Source organism: Eleginops maclovinus, chromosome 7, assembly GCF_036324505.1.
Source record: "Eleginops maclovinus isolate JMC-PN-2008 ecotype Puerto Natales chromosome 7, JC_Emac_rtc_rv5, whole genome shotgun sequence".
NCBI lineage: Eukaryota > Metazoa > Chordata > Actinopteri > Perciformes > Eleginopidae > Eleginops > Eleginops maclovinus.
The window spans coordinates 9663259-9682572 of NC_086355.1; the positions used below are offsets into that span (position 1 = coordinate 9663259).

The 19314-nt window shown below is 39.9% G+C and overlaps 2 protein-coding genes across 2 annotated transcripts; both read right to left on the reverse strand.

Moving 5' to 3' along the window:
* Positions 1-27: 27 nt before the first annotated feature.
* Positions 28-6002, reverse strand: LOC134867349 (acetylcholine receptor subunit alpha-like). The gene is made up of 9 exons (XM_063887862.1): positions 5768-6002; positions 4789-4931; positions 4655-4699; positions 4297-4406; positions 3664-3859; positions 2889-3126; positions 942-1165; positions 461-700; positions 28-375 (listed from the first exon to the last, which is right to left on the reverse strand). The coding sequence occupies exons 1-9, from the start codon at positions 5808-5810 to the stop codon at positions 247-249; spliced, it is 1368 nt and encodes a 455-aa protein (XP_063743932.1). The 5' UTR covers positions 5811-6002; the 3' UTR covers positions 28-246.
* A 3740-nt stretch (positions 6003-9742) lies between these two features.
* Positions 9743-18932, reverse strand: chn1 (chimerin 1). The gene is made up of 7 exons (XM_063887177.1): positions 18234-18932; positions 16775-16859; positions 13775-13948; positions 12507-12584; positions 11670-11807; positions 10876-10981; positions 9743-10506 (listed from the first exon to the last, which is right to left on the reverse strand). Exons 1-7 carry the CDS (start codon positions 18483-18485, stop codon positions 10335-10337), a joined length of 1005 nt encoding a protein of 334 aa, XP_063743247.1. The 5' UTR covers positions 18486-18932; the 3' UTR covers positions 9743-10334.
* Between the last annotated feature and the right edge of the window lie 382 nt (positions 18933-19314).

A 19314-nucleotide genomic window follows, 5' to 3' on the forward strand; every position in this document is an offset into this window, starting at 1 on the left:
AGCATTCTGGACACATGCAAGACTTCATCAGCCTGATCAACTTGTTTTATTTTTCATTCAGTTGTTCACTACAAACATGTCAAAGAATATATTCCAATTGCAAGCAGCCTATATATATAACTTTAAAAAAGAAAAGCAACACTGCTTTGGCAGACATATGCTGAAGCTATTGTGTACACCATTTAACATTGAGCAACAAACAGCTATTGTTCAAAGTCAGACCGGTAAAACATGATGCACAGGACTTCAAATCGTGCTCAACTCAATGAGACGGCCTGCAAACACGCCTAATGTGCCAATCAGACACACTGCCATGAACACACAGAGCAGGATGTGATCCAACACCATGGCTACAAACTTCCACTCTTCTGCAGCCTGGAATGAAAAGAGGGACAATGGCGTTACATAAAGCATGACTAAACAACAGTATTAGTGACCCTTTCTGTGTAAGAAAGATTACATTGTTGGACTCCTCATCCGATTTCATGGTTTCTGCGATGTATTTGACTCCTTCAATGGCACTGCGGACATCAGGGTTCTTAATCATGGGCGACTGATAGGGAACAGAAGAGGCCTGGTAGCCTGAGATCTCTGAGATGTCAAAATCAGCACCATATAGGCTGGGTTTAGCCTGCGTTTCCTTTCCTGGGCGTTTCATTGTTGAGAAAAACATGATGTTGGGAATGGTTTCAATGAAAACCTGTTCATAGAAAGACAGAAAATATGCATCACATCATACAACATCAGAGCAGTTGGATTAATGTCAAATAAACATTTTATGTGTGCTACCACTAGATGGCAATATCATACAAAGAAAAATAAATAAAGGATTGTTCTCTAAACTTTGGAAAGTTTGGGAATGGAAGCACTTCATTTTTAGTGATAAAGCTCTTCAGTCAAAACAACATTAGGTTTATGCTCTCCTTTGTTTACGTGCTCACCTTGCGGACCCAGTCTGGCATTGTGTGAGTGCTGGGGGAGCGGTGGTGGGTGTTGATGACGATGACAGTGATAATGATGGAGGCAATGACGAAGACCATAGTGAAGAGCATGTACTTCCCAATGAGTGGTACAGCACTGGAGGTAGAAGGGATCAGCTCCACAATGACCAGCAGGAACACAGTCAGAGACAGCAGGACAGAGATGCTGAGGGTCATCTTCTCACCTGGGAGACACAGAAGACATATTTTGTGATCATCGAGGGTATCATCATCTTGATTTCGACAGTGATATAAAGCTTTAAAAAAACTCTACAGGAGTTTAGAAATCATCAATAATCATCAAACATGTTTAGTTTAACTGGTCACAACTGGTTCACAAATCAGCATAACCTTATTTTAAAGAGTCAAAAAATATTTCAAAATTGCAACAACTCGATTTATGTTATTTGAAAACATCTTTACTTTAAGAAACACTGAAATAACCCTGAAACTGAAGTGGAACTGCCATCTTGAAAATAATGTTTGTTCAAAACACCAAAACATGCAATCTTAATACATGGCCACAAGGGAGAGCTGTTGCTGTGGGTAAGTACTTCAGTTACCCTGCCAGCCAATCACAGTCCTATTTACACAGCAAACAATGACTGCACTGTTCACACTAGAGAATAAGATGTATTTTTGCTGTTGTTTCTAAACCCAACAATAGCACCAATAAACAAATTCTGACACCATCTCACAAGTAAAATGCTAGACGTGTTGTTTTTGTTGCTCAGATAGAGCAGTTATCCCGGAGAGAGAATCTTTTGGCACCATCTTCTCCTCCACTCTCTGCTGTCAGCAGCCATATCAGAAACTGGAATCAAGTGATGTATTATACATTAAAGCAAAGGCCCGCTTTCAGACATGACAGCACAGAGGGACCCTGGGTAATGAGGCAGACTTACATACTGGGAAAACGGGCAGATGTGCACACAAGCAGTGCAACTTCTGCAGCAGCTAATGTAGGGACACCTCAGAATAGGGACGAGGATTAGTCTAACATGATGTCAGTTATCGTATCATATCTGGGTTTTTAAGTCATATCATGAAACCACAGATAATGGATATACTTAAGAATTTAGTAGATATCTTTTTTGGACAACTTTGCAATACTAAATCAGAGGTTGGTTGTTTTTGTTTTGTCTCTTTTTTTATAATTTATCTCCAAATTATACAGTTAGCATTTAAGAATCATTATTCTCAGCTGAGATAGTCGTAAAACGTTGGGCCTACCATCATCCTTGCCACTGAAAGAGGTTGACATTTGAGAAATAAGCTTATCTGTCGTGTTGCTTAGGTTTAGAAATGAAATACCTTTCATGGCTGTGTGCTAAAAATGATACTTTACAGCAAGAAAGCAATTAACTTAGCTTAGCATGAGGAGTAGAAACAGGGGAAAACAGGTAGCCTGGCTCTGTCCAAAGATACCACAATGTGCCTACCAGCAATTCGAAAGCTCACTAATTAACTGAAATTACTATTTCTTGACGTCACGGTGAGAGTGCCAGACAGAGAGCCAATTAGTGAGTTTTAGAGGCGCTGGTGGCGGCTATAGGGAACAAACTAGTCTGGCTCGAAATCTGTTTACCAGCACTTCACATAAACTCAGTTTACTGTATAAGCATTGCTAATTGGGTAAATGTATAAAGACATACTATAATCAGCTATATCAACTTGGCTAATACTATAGATGATTTATTATAAGATAATGTGTATATATAATTGTGTGTTATTATTGTTGAATATGTATTTACAGTATATTACCATACTGTATGTGATACATGTCATCTTTCATTGTTTTTTGAAAATCTGAGAAAAGCACTAGTGTCACTTTTATGTCACAAGTTCCCCGTGCTATTGACTAATACGCTATGTTATATCTCAATTGTGGTATCAGTATCAACATACCAGAGTCTGTAGGAAGATAGAACACAAGGCCAGTCAGGAAGGAGAAGAGCATGCAGGGGATGATGACATTGACGATGAAGTACAGTGGGAGGCGCAGCATGAGGAAGTGGTAGGTGATGTCCAGGTAAGGGGTTTCCGGGCAGCAAGCGTAGTACACCTGGTGCTTCCAGCCGCGGAAATCCTTCATCTCCCACTCTCCACTTTCCATGAAGTTACTCAGATCAGGGCGGTCACTGTCCTGGTGAGGAAAAGCCACAAACAGGGTGAATAAAGGATGATCATCAAATTCCTGAATCATTTCTGTTCCTGTTTGCCAAAAAAAGGCATAAAACTATCATCTATTAGATCTTGCATATATTGCATATATTTGTTCACTGTGAACAGAAGTTACCTCCTTGGAAAGACTGCTTGTATTCCAATATTTTAAAAAGAGGATTCTGCTCCAATTTTGCCCTGAGAAAGGTTTATATTAAAACACACAAAAATAAGATTCTAAATTGAAGCCATATTTTTTTCTTTTTTCCTTTTTGTAACAAGTTCTTAAGCAATCAAGTGGTGATGATGTTCAAGGAGACGTCTGGTGTTTGATTGGATATATTTTGACAGTCAAGAGTCACGCTGTATATGGCATAGTTTGATATTTTGTTCAATACATTTGTTCTCTCTCATGTGAGAGCAAGATTAAAAACAAATTGATACCAACATCAATCTTCTCGGCAGGAAAGCTAATAAGTGCAGTTCCCTAAAGAAATGAGGTTTCAATGAGTTAAATTACTGGATTGACGACAACCAGGTTTCCATCATAGGTCCAGGTCCCTAGCTTCATACTGCAGTTCTGCAGGTCAAAGGGGAAATGCAGCACAATGATTTCACAGTAGCTCTTGAAGATGGCAGGCGGGTTCCATGTGATCTTTCCTGTGTGCTCCAGCAGCACTTTGGTCTCATGGACGATGGCAAAGTCTCCATCAGCACTGCGGGCACAGAAACAAACAGCCAGCATCAACATGGGAGGTAATAATTTAAATGTTAACACAGAGGGACATCAGTGCCTGAGGATGGGTCAGTGCTGCGGTCACACCACAGCCAACCAGAGCTCAGCTTGGCACAAGTTGTTGTGGCAGCGGAGCTGGTTGTCAGGGAAAAGAAGCAGCGTGTCAGACGCAGCATATGGTTGGAGGAGGGGGGAGGGGGCTGCTAAACAGAGTCCAGATTTAGCCTAATGAAATCTGAGCTTTCACACGCTTCATACTGGAGTATAGGAAAGTGTGGTTAAAAGCGTCTCTCCAAGGTTTGTTAATTGTTTCTAGAGGTGAAGATGCTTGAGATCACATAAACATTTTACAAAAAAGATTTCAAGAAAAACTAAAACAGGGTCATGGCATGTATCAAATATAGCCTGAGAACATACTTGTTGTAGAGAACCAGATCAGGCCGCCAAATGTCAGTGGAGGGAACTCTGATCTTTTTGATGCCGCCGTAATCCTGTGGGTTCCACTTCAAGTTTACATCTTCCCATTGCTGAAAAAATGGCACAGGCCATCAATTTTGACAAAAAAATAAAAATAATAATAATAATAATAATAATGTTTTATTTTGTTAAAAAAAAGACAATTATTTTATTATTCATTATTTATTCATATAATTACATTTCTTGTTGAAGGGATTTCTCATTTGGACAGTTATACATTTATTTTTTTTGATGATATCCTTTTTCACCATCCTTTTCAAACTCTACAAATAAACAAGTCTATAAACAAGTATCAAACCTGCTTCAGTCGCACGTTGCTGCTGACAATCTGGTTGACCTCATCCTGTTAATCCAGATAAATGTGTTTAGATAGTTGGTGATGGATCATTTTTATACAGATGGGTTGATATGTTGTGTGACATGAGCCCTCACCACACTGATGAGCTGGATGAGCTGAAGGCCCACAGTCACAACCACCGGCTGCTTGAAGTGATTGACAGGACGGACGACCTTATTGTAGCCAGTGAAGAGTTTTTTGACTAAAAGTGTCTCATCAGTGGAGGCCCAGGCAGTGCCTAAAATAAGAAACACATGTTGTTTTTCACAGTGTTCACATTTAAGGCATGAAGAAGGTGATATTAGTCTTTCTTTACTCCTCAAGCTGCCTCTTCACAGTGCTGGAAAACTAAGTTGTAACCACATTATAATATCTCTTTAAGAACATCTGATACTTGAGTTGAGTTCATTTAATATGAGTTTAAAATAGATGTGACCAGCGTCATACTATAGGTGTAAGGTGTTTGTGAACATACTGTATGTGCATGTTATTATAGACCTACCTTTTAAAAAGCTGGGAATTAATTCATTAATATTAAGGGACTCAATTACAAAATCCTGCATTCAAACATGCAATCACCCCGGTACGCTTGCTAATAGAGATGTTATTTTACTCTCTCTGCTACATGTCTGTGACAAGCCGGAGCCGGGTCCCCTTACATTTTTCAGCTGACCTTGAAAAGAAGGTCATTTTACAGCAACATGTTTGCATTGGTTGAATGATTCTACCAAGATTCGAGTCGGCAAACTCAAGAATATGAACATAATTATGCAGGTGACTTCATGTGTTGACAGAAGCAAAATGGGAACAGCACACATGCCCTTGTCAATCAAAAAGCAGGTTTGCACAGAATTTACATTTGCTCATTGTTTTCTTGTTTGAGTTGGATCAGCTTTCACTGACATGGGAGTAGTTTCAATAAACATTATGAAAGCAAACAGGGCTTGTTAATTGTTCTATAGACTCCAACATTTCTATCCTTATCATGCTTTAACACTACAAGTAATTCATCCAAAGGACACACACACTTATTTCCACAACATACATCCTCTTCAGTTCTAAATACGTTCTTACCTGCTAGAATGACTAGTTGAAGTAAACAAAACACAGAGTTCATTATTGCCAATAAAACCAGGCCTCCAATAACAAAGATCCAACTTCAGTATGCAGCCCGTCGACCACTTGAGTATTAAACCACCTAAAACATTCTTTCAGCACTGGCATATAACTCACAGCACACGCTCCGAGCTCTTCACTGGCAGACGTGTTGTTATTGTCCGATAGCGGATGTAAGGGGACTGGCTGCCAGTGCTTGTCATTTGAGAGGGCCGCATTCTTTGTCATCTGTTATAAGATCAACATGCCAGAGTAATCCACCACTGAAATATCCCATCCTGAACTTGGCCACACTCAACCCCGAGGTGAGAAGAGATACAGCAAATGACGCCTGCCCCATTGTGTCATTGATAAACACTCATTACAGTGTTTAAATCTGTACACTGGTGATGAAATAATGTTTAGCAACATGAATTTGAATAAATGTAACCTGTGTGTTTTGGCCTTTTGGTCATTAGTTTGGGTGACGTGTGACATTTTTTGCATTTTGAAGCATGGGATCTTAAAATAAAGCTTTGTCAAGTTGATGCTCGACCTTGGAAACAGTATTTTGCACAATGGTCTTTTGACAATTTCAAACTATTATATTGCATTAAATTGAATTACATGATCAAAATCAATGTGCTGAGGAAGACCATGTGATTCAATGAGAGGCTCAAGAAACAGCTGAACGGAGATTGTCGTGAAATGATCTAATGAATGCTTATGTCCACCTGATGTTGCCCCATATATGTTTTTTATTCATGTGTTCTGCTTGTATCTATGTATTCTTGAACACTTGTGTTTTATGTTTATATTATGTTGTATTGTTCTTTTACCACTGTACCAGACTTCTGTCAACTGCTGTTGTTTTGAAACATAAACTATAAATAAACTAAACTTGAAATGTGAAGCTTGGAGCTGAAACCTTTGAGCAATGTCCGGTCAGGCAACATTTACATGTGGTTAGAGTGTCTCAGATTTTGGATATTTTTCTGCAGCAAGCAATAACTTGTAAGGGTAAGGGTTAATAAAATAACTCATCTTTTGGCATATTAATCTCTAAATCATCTAGACATCTATATGCATATCTGTGATATATCTGATGTTAAGGCTTCTTTGAACCAGAATCCACCTTGAAATTCAACTAGAAATTAAATAATTAAACCAACCCAAATAATTAGTTTGTTAGGTCTATCTGTATTTTGTATTTCTTTTGGAGTGATGATGTGTAATATGGTTAGTTTGACTCATGTATATCTGCTTACAACAACATTACATGTCTTACAGTCATTGTTGATATACTGCTAGTTGTTTAGTGGTGTATTTAAGCAGTTCAGTATGGATGATGAAGCTTTGTTTCATGTGTATAGAAAGTATTCTCTTAATGTCCAGCTGCCCCTAACAATCAATAATATTTATCTAAGATAATTTAGCTGCTCAAACAGCCTTTGTTAGTGTCCTGGGGGCCAGGTGTTACACCCGTATTCTGGCTCTGCACTACCCAACCCTGTCAGTCTGTGATGGGTCAGTCAACTCAATTTCCTCACATCCCGAGTCCGTTCAACCAGCCAGTCACTCAACCGGCCCCCTCATTCATCTCACTTAAGGACAAATGACCATTTTGGCAATGCTTGAATTAAGAGAGCTCTGTCTCGACGCACCCCCTCTCTATCTCCAATCACTCAGGCCAGCTGAATTTACACCATGTAAGCATCGTCTTGCCTTTCTTCAAGTCTGTCATGTAACACGGGACAAGCCAGCATTGTATCTGCTCGCTGGACCTGCAGTCAGGTGCTTTGGAGCTCTGTCCAGTGTTAATTAAAACACTTTGAAGGCTCACAAAGCGTTTACAGTCTCCAGAGGACTGTGAGCTGTGTGTTTATATCTGCTCTGTAAGTGATTAAATGTTCATTGAATCTGAATGAAAGCACCCATTTAATATCTGCAGGGGGTGGATAAAAACTGGACCACATACTGGATGTTTATGCCTCGATGAAGATTAAGAGGATTAGAGTTTTTATAGATGAGATTATTATGTGTACTGAGAGGTATATTTGATATGATTTTCCAACATAAATATAGTAATGTAAATGTAAATATTGGACAGCATTGATTGCATTTCTTAACAATCAAAAGATAATCTTGTTTAATAAACAGTTTGTTGTAACACTGTTTTATAGTTTACGGTTCACATTAATTTCTATAAGTATTTCGGTTGTTTTGTTCAAAAGTTAAACAACCATTGCTGTATTATACATGTACATTGATTATAAGACTCAAGGAAATAGCACTCATGATGACATTGTTAATATGATTACACATAACATGATCTACGTGAAATAAAAAAAGAGTATAAAAACTGTATATATAAAAAAAGTGTTTCCATTTCAACAGTTATAATTCAACATTTGAAAATGTATTCAGGTCATCTGTTTGCAGGGAGGTAAGCATCAGGGTCCAACCAACAAAGAAAGGTCAGTTATCTCATGGATCGCAGCCTTTCAAATTTAGTCTCATTACTGGGAATGAGGCACATCCACGCACAAAGCATTTGGCAGACATTACTCCAGCCTGGTGTTATCACAGCATCTGACTGAAGGATAGAAAGCTTGATAGCTTTATTGGTGTGGTTTACCCCCTTTCACAGTCAATGCCTGATGTAGATGAAAGAATGATATGTTTTAAAATGGCTGATAATGGCGGGGGAGGCTAAACGGGTGGACGAAAATCCAATTTTGCCACACAATCACCAGAGACAAGTCGGATTTCGGCTCACATTAACTCAATGTGATGTGGTCACAAAACCTGAGTGATTAAATGTCAACCAGTGATTGCCCCTCTGATGCTTTGTGGGGAAATATAAAGCACAAAAACCTAAATGAAGGCAACAGCTGAACGTGAAGACATAGACAAAATGGATTTCAAAATGCTGTGGTTACATCAGATTTTTTATCCGTCAATACTTATCACACCCAAAGTTTAATATGCGTACAGAAGATAAATATAATTTAACAGGAAATGTGGCATGAAGACACAATCCTATTAGAGCCTAAACTGTTTGAAAAAGTGCTTAAGGAATGAACCATTGATAGCTGTGCATGACTGGTTTATATAAATTGCTTGGAAAAGAATAACCTGTGGGTATTTAAACACAAAATGCATTAATTTAATGTGACATTGTTTGCACATATATCCAGTAATTAACAATCTCTCGAGTGCACGACTGGTGTTGCCTTAGGTGTTGCGTGTTTGGTTTTAATCTCAAAGTGAATCAGTGTGACTGATGTGTTGTTAGAGGGCTTTTTGTAAAGTCACATGACGTGTGGCTTTTAGGCAGAACCTGTCATCCTGAATGTGCAGAATGAAGGACTGTCAGTCCTTTCTGCCAGGGTAATCTTGCAGCCACAAAGTATGTTGCTCACTATTTAATGTATGTATAATATTTGAAGCAACATTATATCGTCTTTTAAAGGATACAGATGCTGTAATTATGTTTGGAATCTATATTGTCTACATATGCCATTAAAAGAAACTAAATGCGTTTGACCTCCCATTTATTATCTGCTGCCCTCAGATAGGAAGACAAGGACCCTTACTTCTTTAGAAAGTCAGATTATTTTAGTTATGTTGCTCTGTGTATTGAGGTGTTTTGGAAAACAAGCCAATGGAGATGCGGTTGGCAACCAGCTGGTGAATCGAATGGATCATTAACAGGTTAAGGATCCAGATATTAGGCCAGAAAGAGAGACTTTAAATTAACGACAATGTTGCTTTGACACTGCAGAATCTATAAAAAGGAAGCAGTTTGCTAAAATGTTTGCCGTATCAACGTAGGTATACCCTCTTTTCCCTTTCAGATCTTTATTGTGGTAAGTCAGACTCGTTAAGCTCTTAATTTCTCAGAGTGAGGTTTAATAAATTAAACTGAACATGCACAATTTGTGTACAAAAACATTACAATACAAAATTAAATTCACAAATTAGGCTGTTTTTAACACAATAGAAATGTTTAGGTCAGGCTAATGCACCAGTGTGTACACATCAACAGGAAAGACTCATTCAACTACTCATAAAAACAGTTGAGGAGATAAAAAAATACAGCATCATAGAAATTACCCCGGAAATATCAGTAGCTTACTTTCAAATCCAGCTATACAATGTTTAACAAAAAAACCCTTCACAGCAGGGATCGGAGAATGTGGACTATAACTACTACAGACCAGACAAAAGCAAAATCACAGCGCTACACGATCTTAACACATGCTGGGTTACGACTACAAAGCAACAAAGACCTTGCACCATGCATGCTGGCCTGTCTGCTTCTGAAAATCCCCCGACAAAAATGGGGAGACATAGAGTACGTGCAAGTGTTGAGTTCATCTTCCAATCCCGAAACAGGGGAGGATAGATGTTAGGTCAACACTAGTCCATACGCAGGGCATTTAAAAAGAATGTATCAATCAATGTAATACAAACAGTCATTCAAGTCTTTACGCAGAAGAATGTTTAGGTAGCTGTTCTATAAAAGTCCTGATCCATGTTTTCAGAAGAGCACGTCTTCCTTTTTAATGAGCAGCTCCACCACCTGTCTCTGGTAGCGGATGTCATTGAGTGCTGTCATGGCGTCAAGGCTAGGTGCACGCATGAGGGTGGGTCCGAAAATGATGGCGAGGTTCTCCGCATTCATTAGGTTGAATTCCTCATTCTGGGCCACCCTATGCATAAAACATTACAAGTTTCAAAGTTAGAAACACAAACTGATACTGGACAGAACAATGTGTAGGGACTGTAGGAAAATTACTTGGTAGGTAGGTGGGGTGAACATCATGTTCCCCACAATATCTGAAAGTAATGTATTAGCCTACTTTTGACTAGTATGGTTTATTTGGCAATCAAAAAGGGGGCAAAGAATTTGAGATAGCGTATTCCAATTCAAACCATAATATGCTACACTACTATAATATAATAAAATATAGTGTACAAGAACCAGTAATCATAAAGAAAAATGCATCATTCCCTCTCCCTCAAACCCCTCCTGAATATTAATTTCCGCACAGCCCCTTCACTCTTGCTGCATTGCTAACCTTTTTAAGTGCGCCATTAGGTACTTCAGAGTGTCGCTGTGTGATGGTGGCAGCAAAGCAATGGCTTCACGGAAAGCTTCCAGCTTCTTCTCTGGGTCTGTGAGCTCTGAGCAGAAACAGAAAGCAGGGTGTTGTTACAGTGGCCAGAATACACTCACTGACCACAGAGGACACAAGCAGGAATCAATGTAGTTATTTCCTGTGTGGTAATAAAAGCCATTAGAGAGGAAGTCTGAGGCTGCATGAAATGGCTAATGCATATTAACATTGCAAATGTGTTCTCGACTGCTGTGGTTGTGGAAATTAGGGGCACAATTGGAGCTGAATTACGTATTCAGGACCTGAATTCAGTGTTCAGTGTTGAAAGTCATTGACTGATTCTGAGAAGTCGACTAGCTCTGTTCCAGCTGCAACTGAGTAAAATTACCAATGCAATAATAGCTTAGCACTGTGGTTGTGCAGTACAACAAAACAACCCTGAAAACTACAGCCAAAACATGTACACATTATATATATGTTAATATTATTGACTCAGTATCAACATAAATCAAATTTTATTGAAGGTTATTGAATTTGATTTCACTAGTCAAACGTTTTTGTTATTTTGTACACCTTATTAAGGCTAATATTTAGCATTTTCAGCAAAATAAAAGATGTTTAAATATACTAATGCCGATCACTTCTATCATGTGATTCCACATAAAGCTCAACACTGACTGTTTGTCCCCTTTATTGCAGCACAACCCAACACAGGGAAACAGGTGTGTTTCTGACTCATTTGTCTTGTGACTTACTTGCAGCCTCGATGAACCTGGGGTAAGCGTCGTATGAGATAATGGGAACAGGCAGATCCCTGAGGTAAAGTTTGAGTGCACCAGTAATGATATTGATGTCTTCATAGGCATTCACTGAGATGTCTGTCTTCTCGCCATCTGTGATGGAATAAGGGAGATGAGACAAAAAGAGTTTCACACTGTAAAAATAGCTGACATCGACACCTTCACATCACCGTGTGAATTTAGGAATAAAGAGATTGTGTTACTGTGGGTGGGTAAAAAAGCTTCCCTCGCTCTGTATTTTGTGTCGCTGCTATCATCCGCCTGGCCAGTTTTATTCTGACTTTCCCTCAGTTATGCATGCTTTCCAGAGCAGGCCATGGCCTACTTGTGCTGGCAGACTGAACATCACAGCGCTGTGAGCTGGAATGACACTCTGTCATGGATGATTTCCCACATGCGGATCTGGAGAAGACTTGAGCCCAGTGCTGCAGGGTTTTTCTTACAGTTAAAATTCACAGTGCACTGGGCAAAGACAGGCTCATTCTCACTAAGTCTACTACTGAATCCCAACACAGCAGAAGAGTTCTCTTTTTTTTTTAAAGCTATGTTTAAAGCAGTGAGAGAACATCCATGGTTTGTATCCCCTGAGGTCCCCCCCTGTCTGTCGACACTGAAAAGCTGCGTGAGATGGTCAGGATAGGATTTGCACTCCCAGATGGACAGTAATCCTCCACAAATGTGTCACTTTCTCATGAATCTGAAATGCTATGTGTGTCATATGTACACAAATTAAGGCATGCAATGTCAATCATCATGTTATGAGCTGACAGGAATCTATAAAGCAACACTCACCTTTGTCAAAAGCCATCTTGACCTCTTCCAATGAATCAGTGAATCCAGATATTCTGTAAAGGCCTTCAGACTTCAGTCCTTGAGAAAAATATACAATAATGATTAAAAACAAAACCTTTCACAGACATTGTCAGGGCTGTCATGAGTAATGCAGAAACATTTGCAAGCACATATCGCCTTGGGTAATTTAGGAAATTCCATTAAACACCCTTAAATATGCATAGACAATTAAGGATAAAATGTCCACAATGTCACACAATAGAACAACATGGGCAGATGCAAATAGTTTTCTGCATCACTGGGTAAAATAATAAAGACATAAATCAAACTTAGCTACAGACATATATTAGTGGGCAGACAATGAGGGAGCAATGAGTTTCCTACATAGTTGAATGATTTAACTGAAATGCAATCAAATAAGGCAGCAGGAAACGCAGTAATGTATTCCTCATTACATGTTCACAATTACCAGCACACTCATCAGTCCTCTCAGCCATTCTCCCCCGCACAAAAAACATTAACTCAGTTAGAAATGTAAGCAGACTTAAAGTAATATAGATCAGTTACTATAAAATTAGAGGAAAGCATCAACAGTAAAGAGGAACAATCAACTTATTACAGAAAATTGCATTTTTCACATTTCCTGAATATGTTCTAGAATAATTAGTACATTTCTTTCTTTCTTTCTTGATTGAAATTTAAAAATATAAATGAAAACAATAACTTACTTAATATTGACATTTAAACGATTTAGCTGATGAAACAGTAAAAGCACTGAGAAAACCATCTGAAAATCAACATTACCACAGGATGATTTATCCCCAAACATTGTTGTTAAGCTTTCAGAGATAAGAAAGTGTTCAGATCAAAATCAAGAACTCATAACAGCTGGATCTTAAATTTCAGGACAAAAAATACTTTTTCAATAATTCATTATTTATTATGCATTTGTGAATCTGAGAAAAATAGATTTTTCTAAATTCAAATCTTGAATTAAACTATATTTCTGAGGAGAAATAATTCCGCCTTAACTATGTGATGTATCAATGATATCAATTCTGCTGCATTTAAATGTAACAATTAAATGTGCTTCAATTAGTATAGCCTCTCTTCGTTTGTTTGCCTTGACTGCTATAATCCTTCAATAGAAAGCCTCCACTCTATTTACTTTATTTATAAACGTATACTTTTTATATCTTGTGAAAAATAGCCTTATATTCTGTAATATATTAGAAGAACACACACAAAGACTGATGTCCTGAACTGACCTCTTGACTCGATCTCTCGTATGCACATGTCCACCACCATGGGTCGCGCTGTGTTATGAGCTTGCACCAGGGTCGTGAGGTCACAGCTGTAAACTTTACGGATGTGTCTCAGGTCCGGTTTGCAGTCGTTGGGCACCAGAGGAGAACATTGTTTGTGGACGTTCAAACCACAATCTACAGAGAGAGAGGCAACAGCATGTTCATTCATGTTCATTCGTGCATCTTAAAAATAGTAAAAATGGAAGCGTATAATAAAGTGGAGGTATAAAAGTAAATGAATTCTTGTAGGTCAGTTTATTTCATCTGTAAACTGAGAATAATTATGCAAATGTCCCTTAAACAACAGCTTAATTTGGATTTGGTTGGCTGGTTTCATGTGTGTTTTGGCCCTGCAGAAGAGTGTTAATTCCCTCGATCAACGTTTGCCCCTTAAATGTCACAACACCACTGGAGAGCTCTTTTCTCTCCACCACACACGGCATTGAAGTCACCTTGAGCACTGGACAAAACCAAAGTCACCTCTAGAGGGTCATTTGTTCATTAAAAAAATGGGAAATAAAACCATGATTAACAAGACAGGACATTAATCTATGAAATATTTCTGTGTCTATTTGTATGAGAGCATTTAGTCATTTAAACAACAGGCAACAGGATAATATTAAATGTGTGGAAATGTTATTTTTCCTCCTATATGATATTTTCCGACATAGGAAGCACCACACTGGGTGTTTAAATGGCATATTAGTCATTATGTCAGTAAGTATCCCACATTGCGTTTTGTCTTCACAGCAGATAGGGCCTGAGGCACAGCTGTTTGAGGGCAGGATTCACCTTGTGGGGAACAGAGGCTCCCGTAGAGAGCAGGAGCAGAGAGAGTCTGCGGCTCTGCTTTGTAACAGAGATGCATGGAGGGAATTAGAGGAACACTGAGAACGCTGTGGCCTGGAGGAGGGATAGCCAGCGCTGCTGCTGTGTGCTCTATTCTTCTCCAAATCCAAGCTCACATACAATGGCTGGGGAAGCAGCAATTGAGGCGCTGCGGGCTACACTAGACCTAGTTTCCCAGACTAAAATGGGGCAGCTCTTCAAGCTCTTAGATCTTTTGAGCCGGCTCCAAGTTCTGAAAGGGTATTTTTTTGACAAATGCTGTCTGCTTTTTGATTCCAAAACCTTTAAAAAAAATAACAGTTTGATCCCTCGGAAGAATCGCTACTTTTTAAATAAAAGACAAGAATCTATGCTACTGGAGGACTGCAGACAATATTGAGATTAATATGGGTCCCTGGAGAAATTCAAGCAGCCTGCATTTATATGCATTGATGCAGAAATGTAATTACTTTAAGAGATGATTCTCTTAAGGATATGAGACAGCCACTATAATAGAGGACGGCCTGTCATCAGACACAGGTCTGCAGAGCTCTTGTTGTCCATGTGAGCACATTGACGGCCCTGGGTCCCAGGTGGGGAGGGTCAGAGTGAGAAAGGGACCCGAGGGAGCCAGGAGACAGAGGTTACTGCTTTACTGCACCATCAGCTACGTCTCTGTTGCTATGGAGGAGGCTGCAGCTCAGTTTTGGCGAAAGGGCTCTGAAGATGTTTAATGGTGGCTAGATGCAAATTTCCATCAGCACATTAACAACATGTCACCCAGCAGAGACAAATAACGGTCTCTTTCTATGAAACCAAATGCATCGTTGTAATTGGTAGATGGTTTGGATTTTTTCTCAACCAAGTATTCAAGTGAAATCGGGGTTGAGCTGCTTGACCTAGCTCTTTGGTTGAAGCCGCTGAATTGTAATGTGTGTGGAAACAGAGATCTTTCCCCACGCTCCGAGCACTTCTCCTCATTAAAGAGACATGCCAGCTTTGTTTTCCTTCTTGGGCATGATGGGATGAGGCTGGGGGGTGTACTCTGATGAGGAAATGTGGCACAACAAGCACAAGCAGAGGCTGGCTTTCTGGCACAGGGCCAAAACCGGTTCACACATTCGAAAAGAAAAGGGGGTGGGAGGACATTTTTTTGGTATGCAAATGTGAGGATCATGTGAGACTTCGCTGCCCTAGATTCTGGTAGCTGTGGCGGAGACTGAAGGAATGGCAACATGAGAGTTTTTAAAGGTTGGCTCAAAACACAAGTGCCTTTTTCATTGTTGTCAGCTTTCAAAATCAAGACATCAATAATTAAAGCCAGCGCTCCCACAGATTTGTGTGACATACTTTGTTTCATCAATAAAACATCAAAGGCACACATCGGGCTATATTTCAGCACTATTCTGGGATGTCGAGCAAATTCAAACAACACATAACTATAAATAATAATAATAAAAAACTAAAATCACATTAGACAAATATATCAGCTTCATTTAACTCTCAGAAATACTGTTTGAATGTAACGTCTACAATATCTCTAATATGCTCATACTGTGGAGCACAAAATGACAAAATGCAATTGGAAAAATACAACAAACTGAGCTTTATTATATCTGTCAGCTGCTGCAGTGAGCCTTTTGTTGCGTGTTTAGGTTATAATGCAGCAAATGTTCTGCAAAATCATGGAAGTGGAAACACAGATCGCCTTTGTTATGGCAATAATGACATCCACATATCAGCAGCAACTCAAACCCTAAGCTCAAACAAGTAATCATTATTTCCAAAAACAATAAATAGTCGGTCAGCGATGACTGATAATCCTAAAACTCGTTAATCTGCTTGTTTGATCTGATTGCTCCATTCACAAACCCAGCGTGGAAAAGTAGGTCAAAATAAGGTTTTAACATGTTGTAAAGCACATGTTACATCATGATGAACAACAATATAGAACTCTCATTCCACTTTGTTATACAATCCCTTATACATGAACTACTGTCCTGGTCAATAATCCAGATCTATGCACTAAAAGCCAAGTAACCTATATACAGAAATACTTTGTACACCATGTTCATTTGGCATAAAAGCAGTTTATATAATACAGTATTGATGTAGGCTTAGAACAACATGTACCTGCACATTTGACCCCCTGAGCCATCAGTCCCCACATGAAGCTGGCGCAGTGTTCACACCAGTGAGGCCCTCGAAAGGTATGGACCTACAACAGAGAGGAGGACAGTGACAGATATTAGTGATGAAGTGAAATGAGAAGACAGCGGGGACTTGCGTTTGCCATTTGCTCCATTGACACGACATCCCGTTCCTTAGTTGGCCCTGAAGACCTGTAGGTGCTGCCACTTCAAATGAGGCAGAGGAGGATCGTTGTTCAAACAAATCCTCAAACTGAGGTGGGTGACACCGAGCAGGGGAGGCTTAGCCATCACGGCACAGTAGGATTTGACACTTTTCCAGAGTGAAGGTGCGAGATGTCAGGGAAACTTGCTATGGAAACAGTAGGAGGCCACCTTGCCTGTGACAACCAATCAGGGAGGCCTTCGGGAGAGACAACAAACCACAGCTCCCTGTTTTCCTCGCATTAAGTCAACAGCAGATACAGCAGACAAACAAACACTTTTTTGGTAAAGAAATTCTAGCTACTGACTAGTTTAACAAAGTGCAGTCAGATCGTTGTGTTAAAATGCAAAGTGAAGATCACCTTAGAAGTTCTTTAACAGTCAACAACAAACAATAGTTGTCCTAATCCCCCAATGTTTATTTTCATGTTTACAGAACTATGATGACAATTTGACATGTATCTTATCAATATGTGCTGTTTATATAATCTTTTTAAGACCTTAACTTGGTCTCTGATACATAGATTATCATGTTTTTCTTTAAACACATCCAAATGCAGAATGTAAATGAATTTATGTAAATGTTATTAATGTATGAGGCACTGGTATGATAAAGGCAGGAGTAAAGCTCTTTCATTTGATAAATCATTTAGTGTCATTTAGGAAAATCAAAAGACCTGTTTTAGCGCCCAGATGTTGTTTACACTCTCTTTATTATAAAGTCAATCAAATTGCACATTGTTTTTTAGTTGAGGGACCTTTGAACACAGGAACTATCCACTGCTAGGATTGCTGAAATGCAACATTCAGCAATCCTAGCAAACAAAGCAGCAGAAATAGATCTGTAAGCATCAGCAGTTTGAAAGCCTTGAAGGCATTTTTTCACCTGCTGCTCTCCATCCCATTAACCAGCCAAAGTAGGAGAGTGAGCCTGAGCCAAATAGGGAAACACTCCTCCTCTGTTTCCCCTCTCCATCGGCCTAATCTCTCCATCTGGTGCTCAAACTATAACAGCAGCGGTCCACAGACCACCCAACAGATTTTCTTTTGATAAAGGCTCACTGGACAGACCCAAACAGCCCTGTTTTTCATCCCCTCATTCTCACTCTGAAGCACTCGCCTCTTCTCCTCCCCTCTCCCACAAGGGAGGCATAAGAAGCAGCCCTCTGGCCACACATGATGGAATTAAACCAATGTTTTGGAGTAGCGACAGCTGACAGGAGGTCTCTAAGTCTCACCTTGAAGTTGTGGACTTTCTCAGATTTGGGCGTCCTCTCGTTCTCCTTCAGTGTTGCTCTGCGAACCAGTGAGGTGAGCTGTGAATAGGCGAATAGTTTAAGTGGCTGCCAGAAAGTGGCTGGAGGTTTCTGTGGCCCCATCCTCATTCCCAGAGCTGCCGCCAGAATATCCTCCTGATTGGCCTCTCGCTTGGCCTTCTGCACCAGGGACTTCTCTTCCTTGTGAACCTCGTACGAGTCTCGGGATGGCATTTTGCTGTTGCAGTCTCCCAAACCAGATGAAGGAACAACCCCAATGGAAAAGTCCCAAAAAAGGTGGGGAAAACTGTGTGATGCTCAGAGCAAGTCAAATGATATGAGTTGCATTTTCCCAATTAAAAAGAGCCATCACAGACAACAAAATGCAAATTTGAATAGTGAATAAACACTGAAAAAAATAAAAAAAGAATCCAAAAGGATGAAAACTGTGGTCCTTAATAAATCCTCTCACAGCAGTGACAGTGGGTGAAGTGGAGCCTCTGTGAGGGGAGTGCCAGGTTTTATACAAAAGAGGTGCAGCTCTGGGTGCTCATGTGGTTCTCTGGGAACATGTATGCAGATGAGCTGAGTAGTTTGCGCTAATCCTCTCCTCCCTGTGCAGAGCTGATATTCTCCCTGGAACAGAGACAGCACACTATTGTGTAGGGATGCCGTCAGGGCGGGCAGAGTGAGGGGGAGGAGTACAGGGGCGGACCCTGTAGTAGTCACAGCAGATTAGATGGATCCCACCAGCCAATCATGGCCTGGATACACCAGCTTTATAGTAGCCACTACCCCGCCCCCACACAACCATCTCCATCAGATATCCAAGCAGGGGACATTGGCTAGGAAATGATAGTGGGATGATAATGAGCAATGAATGAGTAATGCATCAGGAGTGGGCTGCTGCCGACACAACTTGCGACAGCAGTGTGCCGTTGGAGAGGAGCTATTTTCAAAATCATGTTGCCACAGAAACTGGTCATGACTGGGAGCATGCTGGGAACCAACATATAAGCACCATGCATGCAAGCAAAATGTGACATCATGGATAGGAATGAAA